The sequence below is a fragment of the Hibiscus syriacus genome, unplaced genomic scaffold, assembly GCF_006381635.1.
Source record: "Hibiscus syriacus cultivar Baekdansim isolate YM2019G1 unplaced genomic scaffold, ASM638163v2 tig00109916_pilon, whole genome shotgun sequence".
NCBI lineage: Eukaryota > Viridiplantae > Streptophyta > Magnoliopsida > Malvales > Malvaceae > Hibiscus > Hibiscus syriacus.
Window position 1 is genome coordinate 90,446 of NW_024062526.1, and position 22,640 is coordinate 113,085.

At 35.6% G+C, this 22,640-nt stretch overlaps 1 protein-coding gene and 1 pseudogene across 3 annotated transcripts; both read right to left on the bottom strand.

The window, feature by feature from the left end:
- Positions 1-2,388: 2,388 nt before the first annotated feature.
- Positions 2,389-3,602, bottom strand: LOC120210118 (annotated as a pseudogene).
- A 14,220-nt stretch (positions 3,603-17,822) lies between these two features.
- LOC120210154 (gibberellin-regulated protein 14-like) lies at positions 17,823-19,252 on the bottom strand. Of its 3 annotated transcripts, none has more exons than XM_039208946.1 (5): positions 19,062-19,252; positions 18,950-18,982; positions 18,533-18,823; positions 18,250-18,496; positions 17,823-18,122 (listed from the first exon to the last, which is right to left on the bottom strand). In XM_039208946.1, the coding sequence occupies exons 1-5, from the start codon at positions 19,119-19,121 to the stop codon at positions 17,938-17,940; spliced, it is 816 nt and encodes a 271-aa protein (XP_039064877.1). In that variant the 5' UTR covers positions 19,122-19,252; the 3' UTR covers positions 17,823-17,937. The 3 variants fall into 3 exon arrangements, with proteins under 3 accessions (XP_039064877.1, XP_039064878.1, XP_039064876.1); XM_039208947.1 differs by having other exon boundaries at positions 18,250-18,448; positions 19,062-19,250; XM_039208945.1 differs by having other exon boundaries at positions 18,250-18,823; positions 19,062-19,251.
- Positions 19,253-22,640: the final 3,388 nt, after the last annotated feature.

Consider the following 22,640-nt stretch of genomic DNA (forward strand, 5'->3'; position numbering starts at 1 on the left):
CCGTTCATGAATCGTGCGGCGGGAAGTTCGTTTATGTTCGTTTATTTATTAAATGAACGAACATGAACAAGATTTTGTGTTCGTTTAATTAAATGAACGAACACGAACAAAGGGCTCGTTCATTCATTTACGTTCATGAACATTCGATTATATGTTTGTTCATTTATGTTCAGAGAGCAAGTTGAATATGTTACGAAGATTATTGAAGTTGTTTGAATTTCAAGAAGATTGTTTTGTTGAACAAATTAACTTTAAGACTTTATTATGTTCATATAGCTTATTTATGATTTATGTATGTTTTTTTGTATTCGAACAAATTAACTCTAAAGTTGCAGGTTATATTAATGAATTTTAAGTTGATATTCTTGTAGTTTACTTTTTTTACATTCATTTGTTGTATTCAAATAAGTTTGTTTTTTGTGTTTGTGTTGTTCGTTTATGTTCGTTTATTGTGTTTATTTATTATGTTCGTTCGTTTGTGTTCGTTTACGTTCGTTTATGTTCGTTTATCATTTAATGAACGAACATGAACAAGCTATATTCCTTAATGAACGAACATGAACAAAAAAAAATTTGTTCGTTTATGTTCGTGTTCGTTTATGTTCGTTTATTTATTAAATGAACGAACATAAACATACTTTCGTTCGTATCCGTTCGATTCGTTTACAGGCCTAGGCCCTCTCATCCAGTTCCATTAAAATAATATATCTCATAAAACTTGTGACCTCGAGGTGACAAGTTCGTTGAACACTATAACATTTGTCATATTCTCCTTATTAGGCCAAAAATCGAGAACTTCCTACTTGAGCCCAAGCCTATGTAATGTTATTTCAGCCCATCTCTCGATTTTAGTATTATTATAAAGTTCATCTCAAGTTCCTAAATGATTTTCTCGCATTAATATTTCTCCTTTTTAAAAAAAATACAATAAATCCCTGATAAAAATCTTTTATCAATCGAGATAGTACAGATCTCAGGTATTGTGATACACTGAGACTGCGTGATTCTTTGAGCCATTGAAATTAAGAAGCTAATGTTGTCGGCGGCAAGTGTACGACAGCCACTAGCATTAGCATCAAAAAAGGTTTTTTTTTTTTTTTTTTTTATCTTCATGTATACAAGACAAAGTTGTCTGCACAGATATAGTGTTTTAATTGGTTGTTGGTGCAGTGTCAGCCCTATTTTGCGTTTTACAATTTTATCATGGAACAATCTTTTCAATGATATATCCAAACATCTAGCTTATCTGTCTATTCCACATTAGTTTTATTTTGGCATTGTTATTATTTTGTTATTTTAACTGATTTTTTTTTAAAATAGATGCTTAATATTTCTAAAATTATTATTTTTAAGGTTATTTTTATTACAGTCATAAAAAATTTGATAAAATTTATCAATGTTTTACAAAACACCTCAAAATTAATAACTCCGAATAACCTAAAATCTTTAATCCCAAAATTCATTTTTACATTCAGTCACTATCATCGTCATCATCACTAAACACCAACTTACCCATCATCAAACCTCAACCGTCAGTTATTATTTTTTCGTAGCCCAAATCCATAAACTTGAATCGTTAAATATCCAATAACTAAATCCCTAATCTAAATCTCTAATCAATTCTCCCTCTTCCCTTCAAAAACTCATTGACAAAAAGGAAGGAAAGAGCAACTTGAGAGAAAAGATATTATAGATTTGGTTATTAAAGGCCTATGAATTTAGAGTTTAGAGAGATTTAAAGATTTATGTTTAAAGATTTACGGGATTGGGGTAATGACAAAGGAGATGGACAACCAGGAGATTCGATGATATGTTGGAGGACGTTCAACGATGATGGTGTTAGCTAACAGCGATAATGAATTTTCTAATTAAAGTTTGTTTTCGTAAGATATTACGAAAATTGTGGTTTTTTTTAATATCAATAATTTTAAGTTCTTTTTCAGGTATTTTTTTTAAAAATTTATAAATAAAAATTCTTTTTTAAAATTGACATTAAAATTGCAACTTTGAAAACATTAGGGTTTTACTTTAAAAAATTAGATTCATAAAGTAAACAAGAGATATATGAGTCGTAAAGTAAGGTTGATTTCCAGGAAAAGTTTTTTTAATAGCAGGAAAAAGTGGTTGAATTCTGAGAACATACAGAAAAAATATTATATAAAAGTATTCAAACTCTGCATTTCAAAAAATGAACCACCCCACATGGTGGCAGATGGAAAATGGAAACCATGTTGCTTTGAACCCAGAGTAACTTGAACAATCAAATATCACCAATTCCAAAACCCACAAACAAAGGCATATTTCCAGCTGATTTCATTGTTGTTTCCATGACCACAATCCACTAGGCTGAAAGTTACTGATTAAAATACGCAAAAACTCCAAGATTTGAACTTTGAAACTCAGAAAACAGAATTAAGTAGTTATGTATACAAATTTAAGCCTGGCGATATGACAATTGATACAAACCAATACAAGTATAAATATTTCTCAAATGATTTCAAACCAACCCAAAATTTAACTTAACAACCTCAGATTATACTTAACATGCTAAAGAATGGTCAGTTAACAGCATCACACCTGCGCCTAATCTCTCCTCTCCTCCCAGTCTTGATCCCATAAACACTTAGCTTCTGCATGGCTTTAGCAAAATCTTGAAAGAACTTGTTTTGATCCTTTGCATACAATTCCAAAAACGGCCTTGTTCTTGGATCACTGTAAAATACATGGTCTGATTCCAAAAGCCCCAAACCCTTTGGCAAATTCTGATAATACGAGTTATCAAACTTGTTGGGGGTCATAATATCATTGAAAACAGAGAGTGTTGGGTTCTTTGGATAATCTGCACAGGCTTGTTTCAATGCTTGAGTGAATCTGGGATTGTAGTGGGTATCAATGCCAATATTTGAGCTGAACTCTTTGCAATGAGAGAAGCCGACCGTGTGTGCGCCGCTTAAGGCAACCATTTCTTGAACAGTGAACCCACTCGAAGCAAAGAGGTTGATGAGTTGTGGCATACCCATGGTGGGTTTCGGCAACTTCCCTTCTATCGAAGAAGCCGATGATGACCGTGAATCTTTACGGCCCAGATAGATGTTATAGTAGGGTCCGCCGAGCATTGTCACGAGGTCACTGGTGGCGACGGCGAGGATGTCGGAGCAGGAGACGGTGTTTGGACAGGCGAGCTCGAGGGCTGTTTTGACTTGGACGATGAGGACGAAGGGATCTCCGGGGAGAGAGAGGTTGATGTCGGCATCGCGTTCGGCTTTGTTGAATGCGGTGGAGGAAATGAGAATGGAACCGTCGGATCCGTTGGGGAGACAGTCGTGGAAAAAAGGCGGAGCGTTCCGGCGGCGGTTGTGGGGCTGGTGATTTGCTTGTTGGTTATGGTTTCCTGCATGATTTTGTTGAAACTGGGGCAGGTTTTGGAGTAGTAATGTAAGCTTAACATCGATTCACAAAGCAATGCGGCGGATGAGAGAAAGAGGAGAACAATGACCATCGCAGATTGCGGCTTTGGTGGCAGAGATGACGGTGGCATTTTAGCTGAATTTTGCTGAAGTTCTGAGAAGGAGAGAGATGGGAAATGTCACTTTTAAGCTTTTGAGCTGTGGACTTTTTAATTTTTCATACTTATTTTTACTGTTTCACCGGGGAGGTGGTAGAGTGCGGAAGTAACACGGGATGTAAGATGTGGACGCGTGGCCTGAAAAGTTGTTGGGCGCATTAGTAAGTTCGTAAGGCATTACTTTAAATTCATAGTGATGATGATGAGTCTAAATGTTGTTTTAGGGATATCTCTTTTTTAATTTTAATTTGTCAATAATCAGATCTTAGATCAATTTTGGAGTAATATTGAATTCCTATTAATTCATCTAATAAATCATCCACAAGGGATATAAAATTTAATTTTTACTTTAATGATATTAAGTTGTCTATAATCTACACAAAATCTCCAATTACCATCTTTCTTTTTAATTAAAACGTAGAGAGAGGCAAAAGGACTCTTAGGTGACGTTTGATTCGCTGGAATATTTCTGAGGGAATTTGAATCTGTGAAAGAATTAGAATCTGTAGGAATTGGAATCTGAATCTGAATCTGAATCTGAAATCTGTTTGGTTGGCAGGAAATTGAATTGGAATCCAATTTCATATTTTGTTTGGTTCGCAGACATGTCAGATGAATTTGATTTCAATAATGTAAAATGACATAATTGTCCTTCTTGATTTTTTTTGTTTAATTTTAGTTTGTTTTATAACTTACATGTAGCAATATATTATAAAAATTTAAAAAAATATTAAAATTTTATTTTATTGATTGATTATTCATTTCAATAAATTATAAAGATCATACTAATAAATATCATAAGTTAAAATCATCCCAATTAGGGATGGTCATGGGTCGGGTTTTGGTCCGACCTGACCCGAAATAAAAAAAATATTTTTATTCAATAAAAACAGTGACTTAATTGAAAAAAATTATATATAGAGGGGATATTATTGTAATTATTCCTAAATATATAAGGTAAAATTATATATGTTTTTCGGGTCGGGTCGGGTATTTTTCACCCTAAACTCGAACCCGACCCGAATATCAAACTTTAAAAAACCTGACCCGACCCGAACCTGAATTTTTTTTTAAAAAAATCCAACCGATCCCGAAATTTAAAAATAAAATTTGACCCGAATACCAAAAGATTTATGAAGGTAGTATGGTCTAATTTCACATTCCCTCCTCCAAAGGATTTTAATTTCATCATGTTATGGATGAAATTTACTTTCCCTCCCTTGATGGAATTGGATTCCAATTCCCCCTTTGAAAACTTGAACCAAACATAAGAAAGTAGTGGAATTGGATTTTAATTCCCCTAATTTCAAGAGATTCCAGCGAACCAAACGACACCTTACTGTATTGTATAATAGAGGAAACTAGCATATCAATACTTTATCTTTCTACTTCTATTTTTTATGGTAAGAAAATCTATAAGGTCTTATATTAATGGGTTAGGCATTTGATTGTAATAGGATAGAGTGGTTATGACTTCCTCAGGGTGGTAAACCTACTGGTTCTTCAAAAATTGAAGAATATTGATTCAATTGATCCTGTAAGACAGTAGGTATGTCATAGTTAGACTTCTCCTCAACCGCAAGAAAATATATTTTCCCTAATGTATGTTGTCCCCTTTACTGCTGTTTTTTGTAAACTGTGACCCAGACATCATTTTAATTTAAGCAATTATATTTTCTCTTTGCAAGATGATTTATTTATGATTTTTTTGGAATGCTAATTTCATTTCATTAAAGACCATTCACAGATAGAGGTGGTAAACATGTTATTCGGATCGGGTTTGGGTTAAATTATTTAGGGTCGGATAATTTTAGGTCTAGATAAAATTCGGTTTATTTTTTTTAGAATCTGTTCGAATCTAGTTCGAGTGTACGGTGAATCGGATCGGGTCGGTCAATTTTCGGGTTTGGTGATTATTGGATCGGTTGTTTTTTTATTCAAATCAATATCGGATCGGTTGATTTTTGGATTAGGCCAATATCGGGTTGGGTCAGGTTAATATTGGATCAATTAGATTTCGGGTCGGGTCAATATTGGATCAGTTGATTTTTTGTTTAGGTCAACCTTTATATTAGGTCAATTCGGGTTGAATTGGTTATGAGTCTAATCAAAATTAAGTATATATAGAATAATTGATATACACTTGTAAAAATATGTTTTCTTATTTGTTAATTTTATCATTTAGGTTTAATTTCAATTCTTAATCGTTCAATATTTTGAATTAAACCATCATTTAGAGATGATAAATCGATAATTTGACACAAATACGATCCTATAATACGTGTTAGAATTTATTATCAAAATTTTATATTGATCTCGTATGAAAAATTTATAATGAGAACTATTTGATAAAAAAATAAAAATTTTATTTTCAATTATAAATTTAATATTTTGTATTAAATTTTAAAAAAATAATACATAATTTTATTTGTTAAGTTATATTCATAACAATATTAAAGTTTATAGTATTTTTACTATAAATCTAATATTATTTCCTTTATTTTTGTTGTTTTCTATTATTTTTATTATAAATCTAATATTTTATAACAAGTAAGATAAGTAAACTTTATTTTTTATTGTTTTCAATCCTACAATTAGATTCTTACTTTTATATTCCTCTTAAATTTTCTATTATTTTATTATAAATCTAATATTTTTAATAAATTATCAATTTTATTTAAATTAGTTTATTATTGAAAATAACTTTTATCAATTTTAATATGTTCGGGTTGCTTTCGGGTCGGGTTAAATTTGGTTTGGGTTGCTTTCGGATAAAATTTTGTTCGGGTTAATTTTGATTTCACTTCAGGTTAATTTTGGTTCTGGTTGATTTCGATTTCGCTAAATTTTGGATCGGGTATGATTCGGGTCGGATATGAGTCGAGTATCAGATCAAATTTGATTATCATGTTCGGATTAATATCAGGTATTAAGTCGGGTAAATCGGTCAGAGAAATCAGGTTCGGTTCAAGTTTTCCAGTACTATTCACAGTAGATTGTATTTATTTAACCAATTCACTCCTAAAATCATCACTACCCTAAAGTCATGTTGAAAAACATATCCTTGTATTTTCCATTCTAAATTTCTATTTTTGGCAGTACTTTGTAATTTCTCTCCACTAGCTACAGTGATTACTAATGGTTGTGTTTGTATTAATTCTACCCTTCTTTTGCTCAAATTTATAAAGTTGTGGGTAATCTCACTATTAGGGCGGTAAATGAGACGAGACAGATCACGAATACTCGAGATCAACTCGATCAAGGCTCGATAAATACTCGGATCGAATGGACTCGACTCGAGCTCGAGCTCGACTCGAGTTCTTAACGAGCCGAAATGAGCTATTCGATATTCGACTCGAAAAGCTCGTGAGAAACTCGAAAAAATGTTATATTATAATTTTAGATTTTTTAAAATTACATTATTAAAAATACATTATTGATAATTATAAAATTTTAAAAATATATTAAAAATTCTATAATACAACTAAACCATATTGTAATGCATTTAATATCAAGATACTATATTGTACTTACCTCTTAAATCGGTACCAAGTCGATTAATTAATGTATTTGTAATGAACCCTAAGGCCTAAATCCTAAACCCTAAATCCTAAATCTAATTATGTGATAGGGGTTAAGTTATGCACATGAAAGTAACATACAAATTATGCAAAATGATGTTATATGACTCCTAAATAAATCATTCGCATACTTATACATAAACATATCAACATATAAAATAAATATACACAACTTGCTGATTGAGACATGATTTTATCATATCTTAATGATGACTATCGACACCGTCGTTGCTTTCAAGCACTGACTCACCAACATGATATTTCAAGAACTGACTCGATGACATAATGTAAACGGAGATTTGATGTACGGAGATTTGATGTACAAATACAACTAAACGATGAGATCATATTTTATCATATCATAGTCAACAAGTTAACATTAATATCATACAATCACCAATTTTTTAATGAAAAATGACGAGTTTGAATCATATGAATAGTTAAGGTAAATACATGATAAGATTATGATATATATAATTATAAACAATTAAAGCGTTTTAGAATGGAAGTAGAATTTGGGATAGTTATAAACTAATATATGTTTAATTTTTTTTAATCAATTAACAATGCTCACACATCCTACAGATATATTTATTTAAACTCAAAACCTTTACGGAGAAGAACATTTCCTTTTGTTACAAAATTATTAATATTTTAAAAAATATACTTGAAATGCATTTCATATAATATTTTATTTCTTAAAATTTGATCGACATTACTACGAATTCTATACATAATAAACACATTACATAGAAAAATTAAATCGTGAGTTCCGCCACTTCTTTCACCCGCAGCCTTGAGAATTTCAATGCTTAGTGCCGTTAGGACATGCTTAGGAACATGGGGTAGAAGATATGCAGCTACACCAATTTGGCTGCTGGAAGTAGCAGCAGTGAGGGCCATACAGAGCTCCATGTCTCAACAACCTCTTTTAACAAACCACTGGACAACCTGCATGCAGCCTCTTTCAGCTGCCCTCATTAAAGGTCCCAAAAACGCCATGGCATTGCCCTCTTCTACTAGACACTCCATTGTTCCAATCTTGCAATAATGTGAGGCAAAACCCAAGGCAAGATCAACATATCCAAGCTATTCCGTTGGGCGATCTAGGCCAGACAAATACCACATAAACCAACAAAGATAACTAAGGAAATGCCATATTGCAGTACAAAAATAATAGTAATAATAATGACAATAATAATATTTTCTACTATTAAAAAAAGGGAAAAACTTTTCTTATAGCAAAATAAGAGAAAGCACACGTGAATTTCCATGGTTACGAGAAAAAATAAAAACCATATTATGGTGTGATTCTTTGGTTCTCAATTTAAGTTTTCCATGGAATCTGTCGGCTCATTCGTGTCTAAACAAGAAAAAAACCGGTACAATTTAACACAGGAGCATTCCCATTCACTTGCATGTTTTTCAATCTAAATGCTTGGGATTCCTTCATCACATTTAAGAGAGAGAGGGGGAGGGAATAGCAAATCTTACAGAGTATAAGAGTAAAATAGAATGCTATGACTATGACATAACTGGATCAGACTATATTTAAGGGATTTAGACTGCCATTTCAATACCTCTGATATCTCCAAGCTGAAATTAGTTTACATGCAAGAACCCTGAATAATTTCATGACTACATGTAACCATATCTTAAGTGTGTAGAGTGAGATTTTATTAAAAAAGAAGCAAGAAACTTGTATTGTCCAAGGATAAGATAAATTGTGAGAATCAATCACCAAATAGAATGAGATTTTATTCACTTCAAAGGCTGGAGTGGTAATTTCCTAGCATATCAATGCTCTGTGTACAGGATGCACATAGTAGCACTATTTTTTCACCCAACCTCTCACAGAACTGAACCTTGGTCAATGTCGATGCATTTTCAACAAATAATGAATAAATTGCAAATAAGCATCTTGAAAATGTTGGCAGCAAATGTTGGCAATAAATAAGCAAAAGTTCAAATTCCAATCCAAAGAAAAAATACCCACCTGCAATAAAATGCGGACAAGTTCTGTACTGCCAAGTCGAGAGGCTTCAAGGAAACACTGGTTAACATTGTCTGCACCCTCTCCACCAACATATCCAACAATCCTTGGATAACTGTGGCTGAGATCCCAGAAGCCCAACCATAATCAAATGAGCTAGAGAATAGAGTAAGAGGAAAGCAAGCTGCATCAAATGCTTCTGTAAAATCTAGTGCAGAGGAGCATCGAAACACATAAAATGGGTACAAGTGTTCCATCCGTAAAAAACACTAAAAAAAATCCTTGTTCGTCTCAAACTATCCCACGAAATATGAGAGATCCAAGGGACAAAGGCCAAGCCTAGAACAAGAAAATCCAAATTCGATAGATATAATCCGATAATTCTAATCAGAGAAAGACGAAGAAGGAACACAAGGAAAAGAGAATTCATATAAGAAGCATTTATGCATACAAACATATGAGTTTAATCAGTAAAAAAAAAGTAGAAATGAAAGCATAAAGAAAGTAAGAAAGGGAACATGAGTAATAGAATGAGAGATGGAGAAAACCCTCTCCGACTCCGGTTGATTTCCTGACAGTTTGCTTGGTACGAGCCATCGGTATGATAATTTGATGAGACAAAAGTGGCGTTTGGATTAGAAGAAAGCGATAGTAATTTGAAGGGAAGTCTTGATATCCCACATCTTTAAATGAGAAGCAAGTGCTCACAAGTGATCTTATAAATTAAAGCCTAAACTCATTAGTTTAACTTACAGAGCCGCGTGGTGATGAATTGAGTTTGAATCGAATTTTAATTGAGCTTGAGTTTTGAGTTTTTGAAATTTTTTTGAATTTGAGTTTTTTCGAGTTAGGTTCGAGTTTTAATATTATTTTTTGAGTTCAAGTCGAATTTGAAAATTTTAGGTTTATGAGTTTTTAAGTCGAGTCGAGTTTATATTTAAAGTTTGAGTCTAGTTCAGCGATACTCGAGTTTGAATCGGTTTGTTTACTCTCCTATCTCGCTCGACTCGGCTCGTTTACTCTCTTACCACCAGGATGCTGAAATGCCTTCATTTTATTGTTCCACTAATTCTTAAAGTGGTATGACCCGTATTGACAGTAAGAGCATTTATAGAAGTTTTCAAGTTTTCTTCTTCCTGTTCTGTGTTTTGTAAGGGACTTGGTTATTGGTTCATCTCTATAATGTGTTGGTCTCCTTGGTTTATTTTATCTTCTTCAATTTCTTCCATCATATTCAACTATTTTTTTTTACATTGATGAGCAGGACCAAACTTTTCCCCACATTTAAAACATAATTTATTTGCTCTTGTATAATTCAATAAGCTTTGTTTGTTACTGTTAGTAGGGGTTTGGTTTCTCTTAACAATAAAGCTTGTTTGTACTATGTTTCTCTGTCCAAAGTAGAATGAATTTTGGGGTTCATCCTAAATGTTGTCATGGTTTTTCTATTGTTCACTTCTAGGGTTAATTCATATAGTTTTGTCTTTCTATATACCTCATTTAACTGTTGTGGTTCATGAACCTTTACTTTATGTTTCAGTTCTCTAAGACCACTGATAACCCTGAAAACAAAATAGTTTTCCCCCAAGTGAGGGTTCTGTTACAACATAATTGGTCTTAATTCTTCAAATTGGGCTTAGTACTCTGCCACCGTGAACTTTTGAAACAACTTATTAAATTCATCTATTACATCTGTAAAATTTGTCACAAAATCTATGATATAAGTCTGCAACAAATTATTGCGATGTGATTCTATTTTTTGCATCATATATCCAACATATTAAATTTCTGCTTAACCTATTAAGTATATTAGTAGCAATCTCAAGTTTTTTATGTTCAGGAATTACAAGAATAATATATATATATATATATTCATATTTTCGAATCCAGCTTCTAGGTTGGTTCTATCAAACTGTTGAAGCTCAATCATAGGTTTTGAAATATATATATGTTGATGTAGATGTTAAGTGGAGGAAGATTCCTCCTTATTGTTCCAATTGTGCATGATATTGTGTTTAGCAGTACTATAGGGTGTAGTGGGTGGGTGCAATGATTTTTCTTGAAAAGTAGAATGACATACCATGTGAGGTTTTGAAGCTAGAATGCCCGGTTCTTTAGAGTCAAAAGAGTACCTATCTTTCTCGTTGATTACTATTACCTGTGTGGGTATTTTTCCATCTAGTTTACTCTGATATTTTGGATGGGAACTTGCATGTGACAGTCCCACAGTGTCTACTGCTTTGGACATGAGTTCCAAGATTCCCTACACATATCCATAGGTTTCTCCAGTTCTTGATTCCAGCGCAGACATTCTTTTCTTATCTTTCTGTGCTGCCCACCAAGCTGATAATTTTTCTTTTGGTTCTTCTTTTTCTTTATTGTTTGGTGGAGGAATTTGCACAATTGTTGAGTAATGACTTCCATTACCCTTGTGTTGTATTTTCTTTGTTTTTCCCAATTTGGTGTTAGATTAAGAATAACTCTGATTACCAATTTGCTGATAATCAGGTAGGTTGATTTATTTCTCTTGTTAAAATACTCACAATTACAATGTATCTTCTATTTATACAATACCATTGCTGACTTAATGTTATATCATTTACAGGTTACAGAAACGTTGGCCTACTACTGGTTGAGTTTTACACACACAACAGCCCAACATCTTTAATGAACTGACCCACTATTATACATTACCTGATGTCGTTTCACCAACCCTTTCTAGTTACCCTATTACAAGTCCTCACTCATCTCAATCCCCAAATTAATTACAGGAAACCCTAAATCTCCAATTACCCAAGAAATCCTCAATTCTTTCTCACCCTAACCCTAATTCATTTCCATGGCCGTGACAGGGTTTACCGACAAGAAGAACAAAGCATTTAGCAGGAGGAGAGAAGCCAGAGGAAACAAGATCCATGCCGTGAACAATGAGGGTGTCTTGAAGTAGGTGTCGAAGGTGCTTAACATGTAAGCGGCATGGAGGATGACACCAAGTAGAACCAGCCATGTTTCTCTTTTGATTTATCTAATTAGAGCATTATAGTTAGAGAAAATAACCTCAGTGATAAAAAATCCCATATAATATACGATTTTAACCAACTTTTTCCGGATTTACCAAAATGACCAACAAAATCGCAATGCGATCGCTAATTCGCAACGCGATCTCCATTATCGCAAATCAGTTTCCAGATTCGCAACGCGATTATGACTATCGCAATGCGATTTTACAATTTCGCGTTGCGATTTTCCCAATTCGTAATGCGATACTGACTATCGCAATGCGATAATACAAAATCGCAACGCGATACTGACTTTCGCAACGCGATACTGACTTTCGCAACGCGATTTGACTTTCGCAACTCGATTCTGACTTTCGCAACGAGATTCTGAAAATCGCAATCATCTTCAAAATCCTAATCACAACCGGCTTCACCTTTTGGGATTGTTAACTTAGGTGATTTTTAAATGCAAAAGTTGTATTATGTGTATTTTATGTGTGCACTTTTAACATTTTCAGTTAGGCATGTATTAGTAACTTGAGTTTGAACATTGCTATGATCTGTTCAGTTGTTATCACTTATTAGACATTCATTTGACTATCGTAACGGGGAAATCGCAACGCAAAAATGACTATCGCAACGCGAAAATGGCTATCGCAACGCGAAAATAGCTATCGCAACGAGAAAATCGCAATGCGAAATGAAAATCGCATTGCGATTTTCTCGTTGCGATTTTTATTTCGCATTGCGATTCTCTCGTTGCGATAGTCAGTTTCGTGTTGCGATAGTCTGTTTTGCCTTCAACATAATGCAGATTGAAAATCAACAAATCAACTATTACATTTCAATCAATTAAACAAGCACAAATAAGAATTATGTACACATCAATTAAACAAATCAACATTTACAAATCATTTTTTACAAATCAATTAAACAATCAAAAAATAATAATAATTCTTATTTCCTCATCAATTATTGAATCAATGAATCAACTTTTGCACCCGTACATCCATTTCACGCAGCTCACTTAAGGATTAACCTGCAGAAACCAAACATTTGCTCAAACAAGACTTCCTACACATCTAAAACCTACAAACAGCAAATTATTGAATTCTAGGTACTTAACCAAACATTTTCAAACCAAAAGGAGTATATATTAACAAAACTTGCATTTGACTTACCAATTAACAATAGATACTTTCATAACGCGGATGCAGGTAGGCAGCGTCTCGAATATATTGCTCTAGCCATATAATGCCGAAACCACAAGCCTACTGCAGCTCTATCTCTATCGGTGGGAGGTAGAAACTCTGTGCTTCCCGTCGTCAAACGCGCCAAGCACATGCATACGAGAGGACCACAATCCCCTCTGGCTCCCGGTGATTGTTGTGGCGCGGTCTCGTCTCTGACAACTGTGACATTGAACTTCTTTGGCTTCTTGTGTCCAGAATGAGTCCAATAATTAATCTCATCCAAGAATTTAGCCAAATGAGAGCTCCATCCCTTGATAATATCTCTCAAATCAGACAGTGATATGTAATTTATCATGTTGTCATATACTATTATCTTCAGGGATGGGAGCTGAAGTTGGACGAGGAGCCAATGACGACGTTCCAAAACAGGGATAAACACCTGCAATCATAAGTAATAATTCATTTATTTGCGCACTTATTTATGAACACCTTTAAAAAATTTAAAAAATAAACACTAACCTTATCGACCTCCCACCATGCAGGATAAAGTTTAGCTTGTCCATTGCCCAACGAAAATGATTCATCTCGTTGATTCTTCAAGTGAACTGCGTGAAAAGCCGCCGGCATTATTGTATATTGCGAATTTTTTTTATTTTTCCTAAGCTTCCTTATTATTAGAAGACGTGACACCCACGCATCGATATGCTGTTTTACAAAAAAAGACATATATTAGTGAATTACATTAATTTTTAAAAAAAAATAATCAAAATCATATATAAGACAAATATAAGACTTACCTCTCCATCGAAATAACCACTGTCTTCAACCCCTAATAACACACCCCACCAAGACCGATTAAGCAACAAATACATCTCATCGTTGAGTTTGCTTATGTCAGTGTAACACCCTTGGCTCCGCTCATGTAGATAAAAATCAACTGCGGTCTTAGCCCAAAGGGTATTATCCAGAATTGTTTCCGGTAGTTGTCTCCTCTCCACTTCAGATACCGGAAAGGTACTAGCCGGTAACTCATACGAGAGCCAACTCTCATCCATCATGTCCGGAAACGGTGGGGGTTTCTCAATAATTCGATATATTACCCCATGTGAATCGGGCTCTGGAATCGTGGGAGGGACCTCTTCAACGATGACAGTGGCCTCTTGAACGGTGGGGGGGACTCTTGAGGGATGATAGGGGCCTCTTGAACGATTGAAGGGGACTCTTGAGGGATGACAGGTGAGTCGGGCTTCTTCTTCCGGAGTCTTCGCACCATTGGGGTGAACGGAGACGTAATAGCACGTGCATGCCGTCTGATGCGTGAACTCCGTCGTGCAAGGAAAACCCGACGTAAAGCATCCACCTTATCGGGCCGCTAAAAAAATTAATACATAAATCAGTAAATAAACATACATGATATTAAACAAAGACAAATATGTTTCAAACTTGCATTGTATTCACCCAAGTCATTATTCTATCATAGTTCACAAAATGCATCAGATAACATTTCAGAAGTAAGCACTTATATAAACATTTAAAATGACAACATATATAAACATTCCAGAAGAATAATAGTTTACTTTCGCAACACGAAACTTACTTTCGCAACGCGAAAATGACTATCGCAACGCGGAAATGGCTATCGCAACGAAAAAATAGCAATGCGAAATGAAAATCGCAATGACAAAATCGCAACGCGAAACACAAATGGCATTGCGATTTTCATTTCGCGTTGCGATTTTTTCGTTGCGATTTTCATTTCGCATTGCGATTTTGTCGTTGCGATTTTCATTTCACATTGCGATAGCCATTTCCGCATTGCGATAGTCATTTTCGTGTTGCGAAAGTAAACTATTCTTCTTCTGCAAATTGAAACTTGAATGGATTGCATTACTTCAACCAAAAGACAAAAACAAAACCAAAAACAAATACTAACAAAAACAGTTTAGCAGTATTGGCAGCAACCGAATGAATTTATTAAGCAATCTAAGTGAAATGGTTAATCTAAGTGAAATTACGAGTAAATTTATCATCAAGTTAAATATGAAAAATCTTAAACTTACCTCGTTGCGTAGAGTATGAACCTCATTCTGCAACGATACTACCATCTCACGTAGAGCGGCTACCTCACCGCGTAAAGTAGACACCTCAACACGCCATGCACCATCGTCTTTGCGTAAAGTACCGACCTCCTCACGCAAGGCATTGACCTCACCACGTGATAGTGGAGAAGAGGCTCGATGATGTGACAGAATAGGTGATGGCTGTCGTTGTGGAGGTGTATAGTCGGGTCGATCAGGTGATGGCTCTGGGTAAGGTGATAGCTCTGGGTGAGGTGATGGCTCCCGAAGTGGAGGCTGCTCATCATCCGTGCCATCAAAAAAACGCTTACTAGCTTGCCACCAATCAGTGGCAAGCTCAGCTTCCGTGAGTGTCAGCCTTTGTAATGGAGTGTTGGCCTCCTAACAATATAAAAGCTCAAACAAAGTTAAACGTGTACTAGTAATAACTTGTTAGAAGGCATACTCGGACAACATCGACGTCATCCATCCGAGTAAAACCATCTTTCTTATTCAATAATCTCGTCAGGTATTCCACGTGTAGATTCGGCCTCTCCAGCTCAGGAAAAACCCGGGATAACCATGATGGGCGGGTAATGTGTCTAGTGTACCGACCTACATCATCGTGTCCGAAGCGTAGACCGGTGATTAAGCAAAACTCCTCCCGCCCAAAACAAGTATACGCCGGTGGAAAATCAAACCATATTTCTTCATCACGACGTTGTATAGTATCTGGTAGATCGTTAGTCATGGTTTGAAGAAACAGGTGTGTCAACATCGCATCTCCACCGGGATGTTGTACTTTCAGCCATGGCCCGAAGCAAGTATCCTCAAACATTTTTCTTTGTGCAGGTGAAAGCTTCGACGCAATTGTTTTGGCCAGGCTGACTTTATTTCTTAAGGTCAATTAAGCCGAATAAAAGTTCTACAAAAACAATAAACATACTAAGTTAGATATACCAAAAACTACACTGTGAAGATATACCAAAAACAATAATAAACATAAAGAGTAGTAGTTTATTCTTCAAACTTAAATTTGCAACACTGTGAATTTCTTATTTGTCTTTGTTTTTTGATTGAAGTAATGCAATTCATTCAAGTTTCAATTTGCAGAAGAAGAATAGTTTCTGAAAATGAAAATCGCAACACGAAAATGACAATCGCAACGCGAATTTAACTATCGCAACGAGAGAATAAAATCGCGTTGCGATTTTTTCGTTGCGATTTTCATTTCGCGTTGCGATTCTCGGTTGATTTAATAAGCAATCTAAGTGAAATGGTTAATCTATTATTGAAATTACCAGTAAACTTATCATCAATTTCAATATGAAAAACCTAATAATAATGCAAAAATTTCAAAAAGAAAATAATTTAAAAAACTAACCCTCGGTGGTTGATTTTCCATTTCTGATTGTGAGGGTGGCTCTGAGAGATGGAGATAGATGGATTTCGCCGGGGATGGGGACAGATTTCGTCGGAGATGGGTGAGAGAGTGAGAGATGGAGATGAGATTGAGTTGTGATTTTAGGTTTTAGGTTATGAGTTGCGATTACGGGATATACTGTGGACGGTTCAGTGTTCCAATATATTAATATTCGTGTTTGGAATTTGAAAATAAAATACGCTTTGCGATACTAATGGCGCTTTGAAAATCGCATTGCGATTATGTATTATCTCGTTGCGAAAGTCAGTATCGCGTTGCGAAAGTAAGTATCGCGTTGCGAAAGTCAGTATCGCGTTGCGAAAGTCAGTATCGCGTTGCGATTTTGTATTATCGCGTTGCGATTTTGTATTATCGCGTTGTGATTTTCCAAATTCGCATTGCGATTTACTTATTCGCATTGCGAATTGGGAAAATCGAAACGCGAAATTAGAAAATCGCATTGCGATAGTCATAATCGCGTTGCGAATCTGGAAACTGATTTGCGATAATGGAGATCGCGTTGCGAATTAGCGATCGCATTGCGATTTTGTTAGTCATTTTGGCAAATCCGAAAAAAAGTTGGTTAAAATCGTATATTATATGGGATTTTTGATCACTGAGGTTATTTTCTCTTATAGTTATTAAATTAATTAAAATTAAGATCATATTAATATAATATTAATATATAAATATTAAGTATAAGTATATAATTATATTAATATATAAATATTAAGGATAAATGTATAATTATATTAATAAAAATATATAATTATATTGATTTGATCAACATCATTTAAATAATTAAATAATAATAATAATAATTAAAATATTAATAATAATTAAAGTAAAAATAAATAATTAAGTAGAGTATAATTTGCCTTAAATTTATTTGAAATTTAATGCTTGTGTTTTTGATGATTCATCCAACACCAACTAAAATTATCAATGACACAAATTACACCGGACAAAAACTATTTAGATAAGTTCATAGGCTGTAGGATAAGAAACGGATACATTAAACAAGAAAACCATTCATTTTACCCATTCTCACAAAACTTATTACAAGCAAGCAATTTGCTATTACATATATGAAAGCATCATCGAGAAGTGACGTCGTCTTGGGTTTTCAAGGACACTTGTGCTTGTTGCGGTGGGTTCTCATGTCGGTGTAACATTTGCCACACATTTCTCTGTTGCCATAAGTCCCTGGTGGAACACATTTGCATCTGTCGCAGCATGTGACACAAGCTCTCAAGCAGAGGTTGGTCCTCGAATGTAATTTACACCGTTGTCCACATAATGGGATGCAATCTGCCGATCAAAATTGTCCAACAGGATGTGGTCAGAGAATTAAAGGATAAAGTTGCCTACTGTTATGGAAAAGCTGACGTTGGATTTATTTTAACTCTGGTAAGTGGGGAAAATAAAGAGTTTTTACCCTTTCTTGTCCTAACAGGCGGCAATGGTGGACTTGGTGGCTTGTAAGGAGGTGTAGGAGTTGTCGGTGGCTTGTATGGTGGTGTAGGGGGCTTAACTGGAGGCACTGGGGTAGGCGGCTTATATGGTGGAGTTGGTGCTTTGGTTGGGGGTGCTGGTGCTGGTGCAGGAGTCGGAGGCTTATATGGTATGGTAGGAGGCTTGACTGGTGGTGCAGGAGACGGTGGCTTATACGGTGGAGTTGGGGCCTTGACTGGTGGTGCAGGATACGGTGGTTTTGGGGCCTTGACTGGTGGTGCAGGAGACGGTGGCTTATACGGTGGTGTTGGGGCCTTGACTGGTGGTGCTGGAGACGGGGGCTTATATGGTGGAGTTGGGGCCTTGGTTGGGTGTACTGGAGATGGTGGCTTATATGGTGGTGTAGGGGGCTTGACTGCTGGTACTGGAGACGGTGGCTTATACGGTGGAGTTGGGGCCTTGCCTGGTGGTGCTGGGGTTGGAAGTTTATACGGGGGAGTAGGGGACTTTGTTGGTGGTGCTACAGTGGGAGGCTTCACCGGGACAGCAGCCTTAATCTGAAGTGTGATATGCAACAATTTCAGAAAACAACGGAAACAGCTACCAACTTCATTTAAAGATTCATACAAACCAGACAAGACAAAACAGAGAAAAAGTAGTAGAACAATGTTTTGTAAAATCACCTCATTCTTCTCCCCCACCTCATTGGAAGCAACCTAAAGAAAATGAAAAACATAAGCAACAACTAAAAAGTAAAAAAAATTGTATTTAGTGGTGGTGAAGAGGTGGACATACAGTCGTTGAAACTAGCAGAGAAGTTGCCAATACAAACAGCAGCGTAGCTTTGAAAGCCATTGGTGAGAAAAATGCTCCAATGCAGTGGTTGGACACTGAGTGCAGTGGTTTAAATAGAGTTTGCAGCTGTAAAAAATTTGATTTTAATTGCTTGGTTTCATAAATGCTGCTTTCCAGCTTTTCACCAGATCACCGATGCCTTAGTTAAAGGCCTTGCTGCATTATTATATGATATTGGTATTATATTTATGCTATTTTTAATCAAATAATTATGTGTTAATATTATATTAAGAGTTTGATAGAGGAAGGTTCAACCCCACTTTTCCCAAGAGACTGTCTGCTAAAGTGTGTGCCATGCCCACATTCATACACGAGGTCTGACAATTTTAGACTTTAGGTCAGATCTAAAATTGCTAGTATGATACGACAACACTAATATATAAAACACCCACGTAAATTGAATAATGCACATATGAATATGTTACCATTACATGTGAAATAAATATGCAGATTAAAGAGATTCATTCAATCCCTAAAAAAACAAAGCAAATTTTCCTAGCAGATTCCTCTATGTGAGACACACAACTACAAAACAATATATCTCGTTAAAATACCTCTCAAGTCTTAAATGAAAGTAAAAAAGTGTGCCAAATCAATATCCAAACATAATTAGATTTTGAGCAACATATAACTTGATTATATAAGTATTAATCTATAATCAATATGGATTTTTAAATCGTGGAAAAAGGTGACACGGGATGCTTATTTTGGGAAAGGGTGGGTGTGAAGGAAGGAGATAATGAATGAAAATTGTTTGGTAATGCGACAAAAAATCTATCAAATCTTCTTTATGGTTTAGGCCCCTTCTGTAACCCTTAGACCCGGCCTATGCATTTCGACTAAGTCTAATGGATCACATTATGATTATTAAAGACATTTTTCGCAACCGTTATTCCATCAATATAAAATCACATTATAAATAACATGAAATTATAAACAAATTATACTATCAAAATCCAACTCGTAAATATAGTACAAATAAATAATAATTTAATTTAAAACATGTCTTCAAATTCAAAATCACAATAAACCGAGCAGTATTAGCAAAAGAGTTATCATTATAAAATCCGATATTTTAAAATAAGGTCCATGTCACCAAAATAAAGTCAACTTGCCAGATAAAAACATTACAATCTGATTTACTTCAAGAGATATGTTGATCCTCCAAGTGCTCGAACCAAGGTATCTAACCAACAGTATCTGAAAGGGGGAAAACATTTTCAAAAGGTGAGCTAGGCTCAGTGTGTCCCAACATTTCCATAAAATCACAATAGGTACAAATCATAGTCCAGTAATCTCACAAATTCGTAAAAGAGTTTAACTTTTTGAAAATCATAGTTTAAACCCTTTTCTGGTACACCATCAGTAGTTCCCAAAATTATTTTCCATATAGCTTACTTTATGCACATAGCAAAAAGAAAGCCGACTTAAGGATAGGCTCTGAAGCTTGTATCCTTAAGCCCAAGTCAATAAGTCCATATAGCTTACCCTAAGCACACAACAAAGGAAAGCCGACCTAATGAAACATCTTAAGGCCCTCAAGAGTCACATTAGGCCCATTTAGCTTGATCAGAGCTATTCCATCTAAATTCAATTCCAAAATTCAATTGCACATTGACATAAATTCCATAAATCCAAAAACATGGTAATCATATACCATTTCAAAACAAAATTAGATAGCAGCCATATTCCATAAATTGTCACATTAAATTGGTGCATCCATAAAACAATAACCAATGAATTCGGTGTACCACATATTAAAACCAATAAAACAGTTCAGTAATAAGTAGGGAACACACCTCGACAATAGATTCAAATAACAAATCTACTGACTGCTGGTTTCACCACGCTCTGCTACAGTTTTCGAACGGGTGAATACTGGCACACGTGGTTTAACTGATCTAGAAGAGCTGGGTCGAGCTGTCGAACGATCCGGAGAGTCTCTTGTACCTTCAAACAATAATATTTATCAGTCTCAAATCCTATTTAATTGTTCAAAGCTAAACTTCTTAAGTATATACGCATTTTTTTTTGGGTTTGACTATCAATTTGAGGTATTTCGAGTCTGAATTTGGCCAAACGGATTACGGAATCGGAATCAGGGCGTCGAAAAACATAAAGTATGACTTTTCGAAAATTCAAATTCTTGGTCAAAGTCAAAGTCAACCACTTTGACCGTAGATTTGGAGACCTTCAGATTCGAATTTGACAAAACGGACCACGGAAACGGATTCAGCACGTCGAAAACTATCAGGATAGGTATACTCGGAAAAGATTAACGGTCGTTTAATGCTCGGTCAAAGCCATTTTAAGTTTTGGTCAAAGAAAGTCAACGGTCAACGGTTGGATCGGGTCAACGGTCGGGTCGGGTCGGGTCAACGGTCGGGTCGGGTCAGACCGGTCAAACCAGTTCAGACCGGTCAAACCGATTCGAACCGGTTGAAACCGGTCAAACCGGTCAGAACCGGTTGAAAACCGGTTAAACCGATTTCCAGCAGCCACTCGCCCTGCGGCGGCGCGTGTGGCGCGTGAGGCGTCCTCCGGGGCCCTAAAAATCCCGAAAAAATTTCTAAAAATTATTTTGAGCGATTTCAAGATACTTACAACGATCGGTTCAAATTTTTGAACGGCGGAGAGCTCGATTTCAAATCGGCCGAATCTTTGACTGCACCACCTCCTCACGCGCCGCCGTCTACGGTGGACAAGGTTGACACCGGTGAACTCGGAACGGCACAAGGAACACGATGGTGCGGGAGGTGTCGTAAACGGAGCAACGATCAGCGGTGAATTTAAGATTTCCTCGGCGATAGAGCTAACAAAACCGTCGCTACTTTGACTGGAAATTCCCGACGTTTGGTCGCGTTTCGCTTCAATTAATTTGAAGGGTTTGTTCCTCGCTCGATGATGAACACAACGGTGGTTTCAAAACAACGATCAGAATTCGGACGGTGTTTGGATCGGACTTGAAAATGGAGGTGTGAGAGGAAGAAAATTGAAAAAAAAGCTTTTGTGTTTTCTGATTGAAATCAGAAAACACGTTAGTTATAACAAACTTGCCGACACTTTTAGGGGAAATTCAGGGCTTGGTCCCTGAATTTCCTTTACTTTGAAAATGGCATACAAGTTTTCATAAATTATACTTTAGTCACTTAATTTCACCCATTTTCACAATTTACCTCCAATTTCAATTAAATATTAATTTGAAAATCGGGTTGTTACAATTCTCCCCCTCTACAAGAAATTTCGTCCTCGAAATTTACCTTATGAGAATAGTTGAGGAAACTGAGCCTCCGTTGACTCCAATGTCTCCCAAGTAGCTTCTGAGGGGCCTCGATTACTCCACTGAACTTTGACCATTGGAATTCGTCTATTCCGAAGAACTCGTTCATCTCTCTCCAAGATCTGAATGGGCTCCTCTTCATATGACAAATCAGGTCTCAACTCTACTTCTTCAACCTGAATAATGTGACCTGGATCTGGACGGTATCTCCTCAACATTGATACATGAAAGACATCATG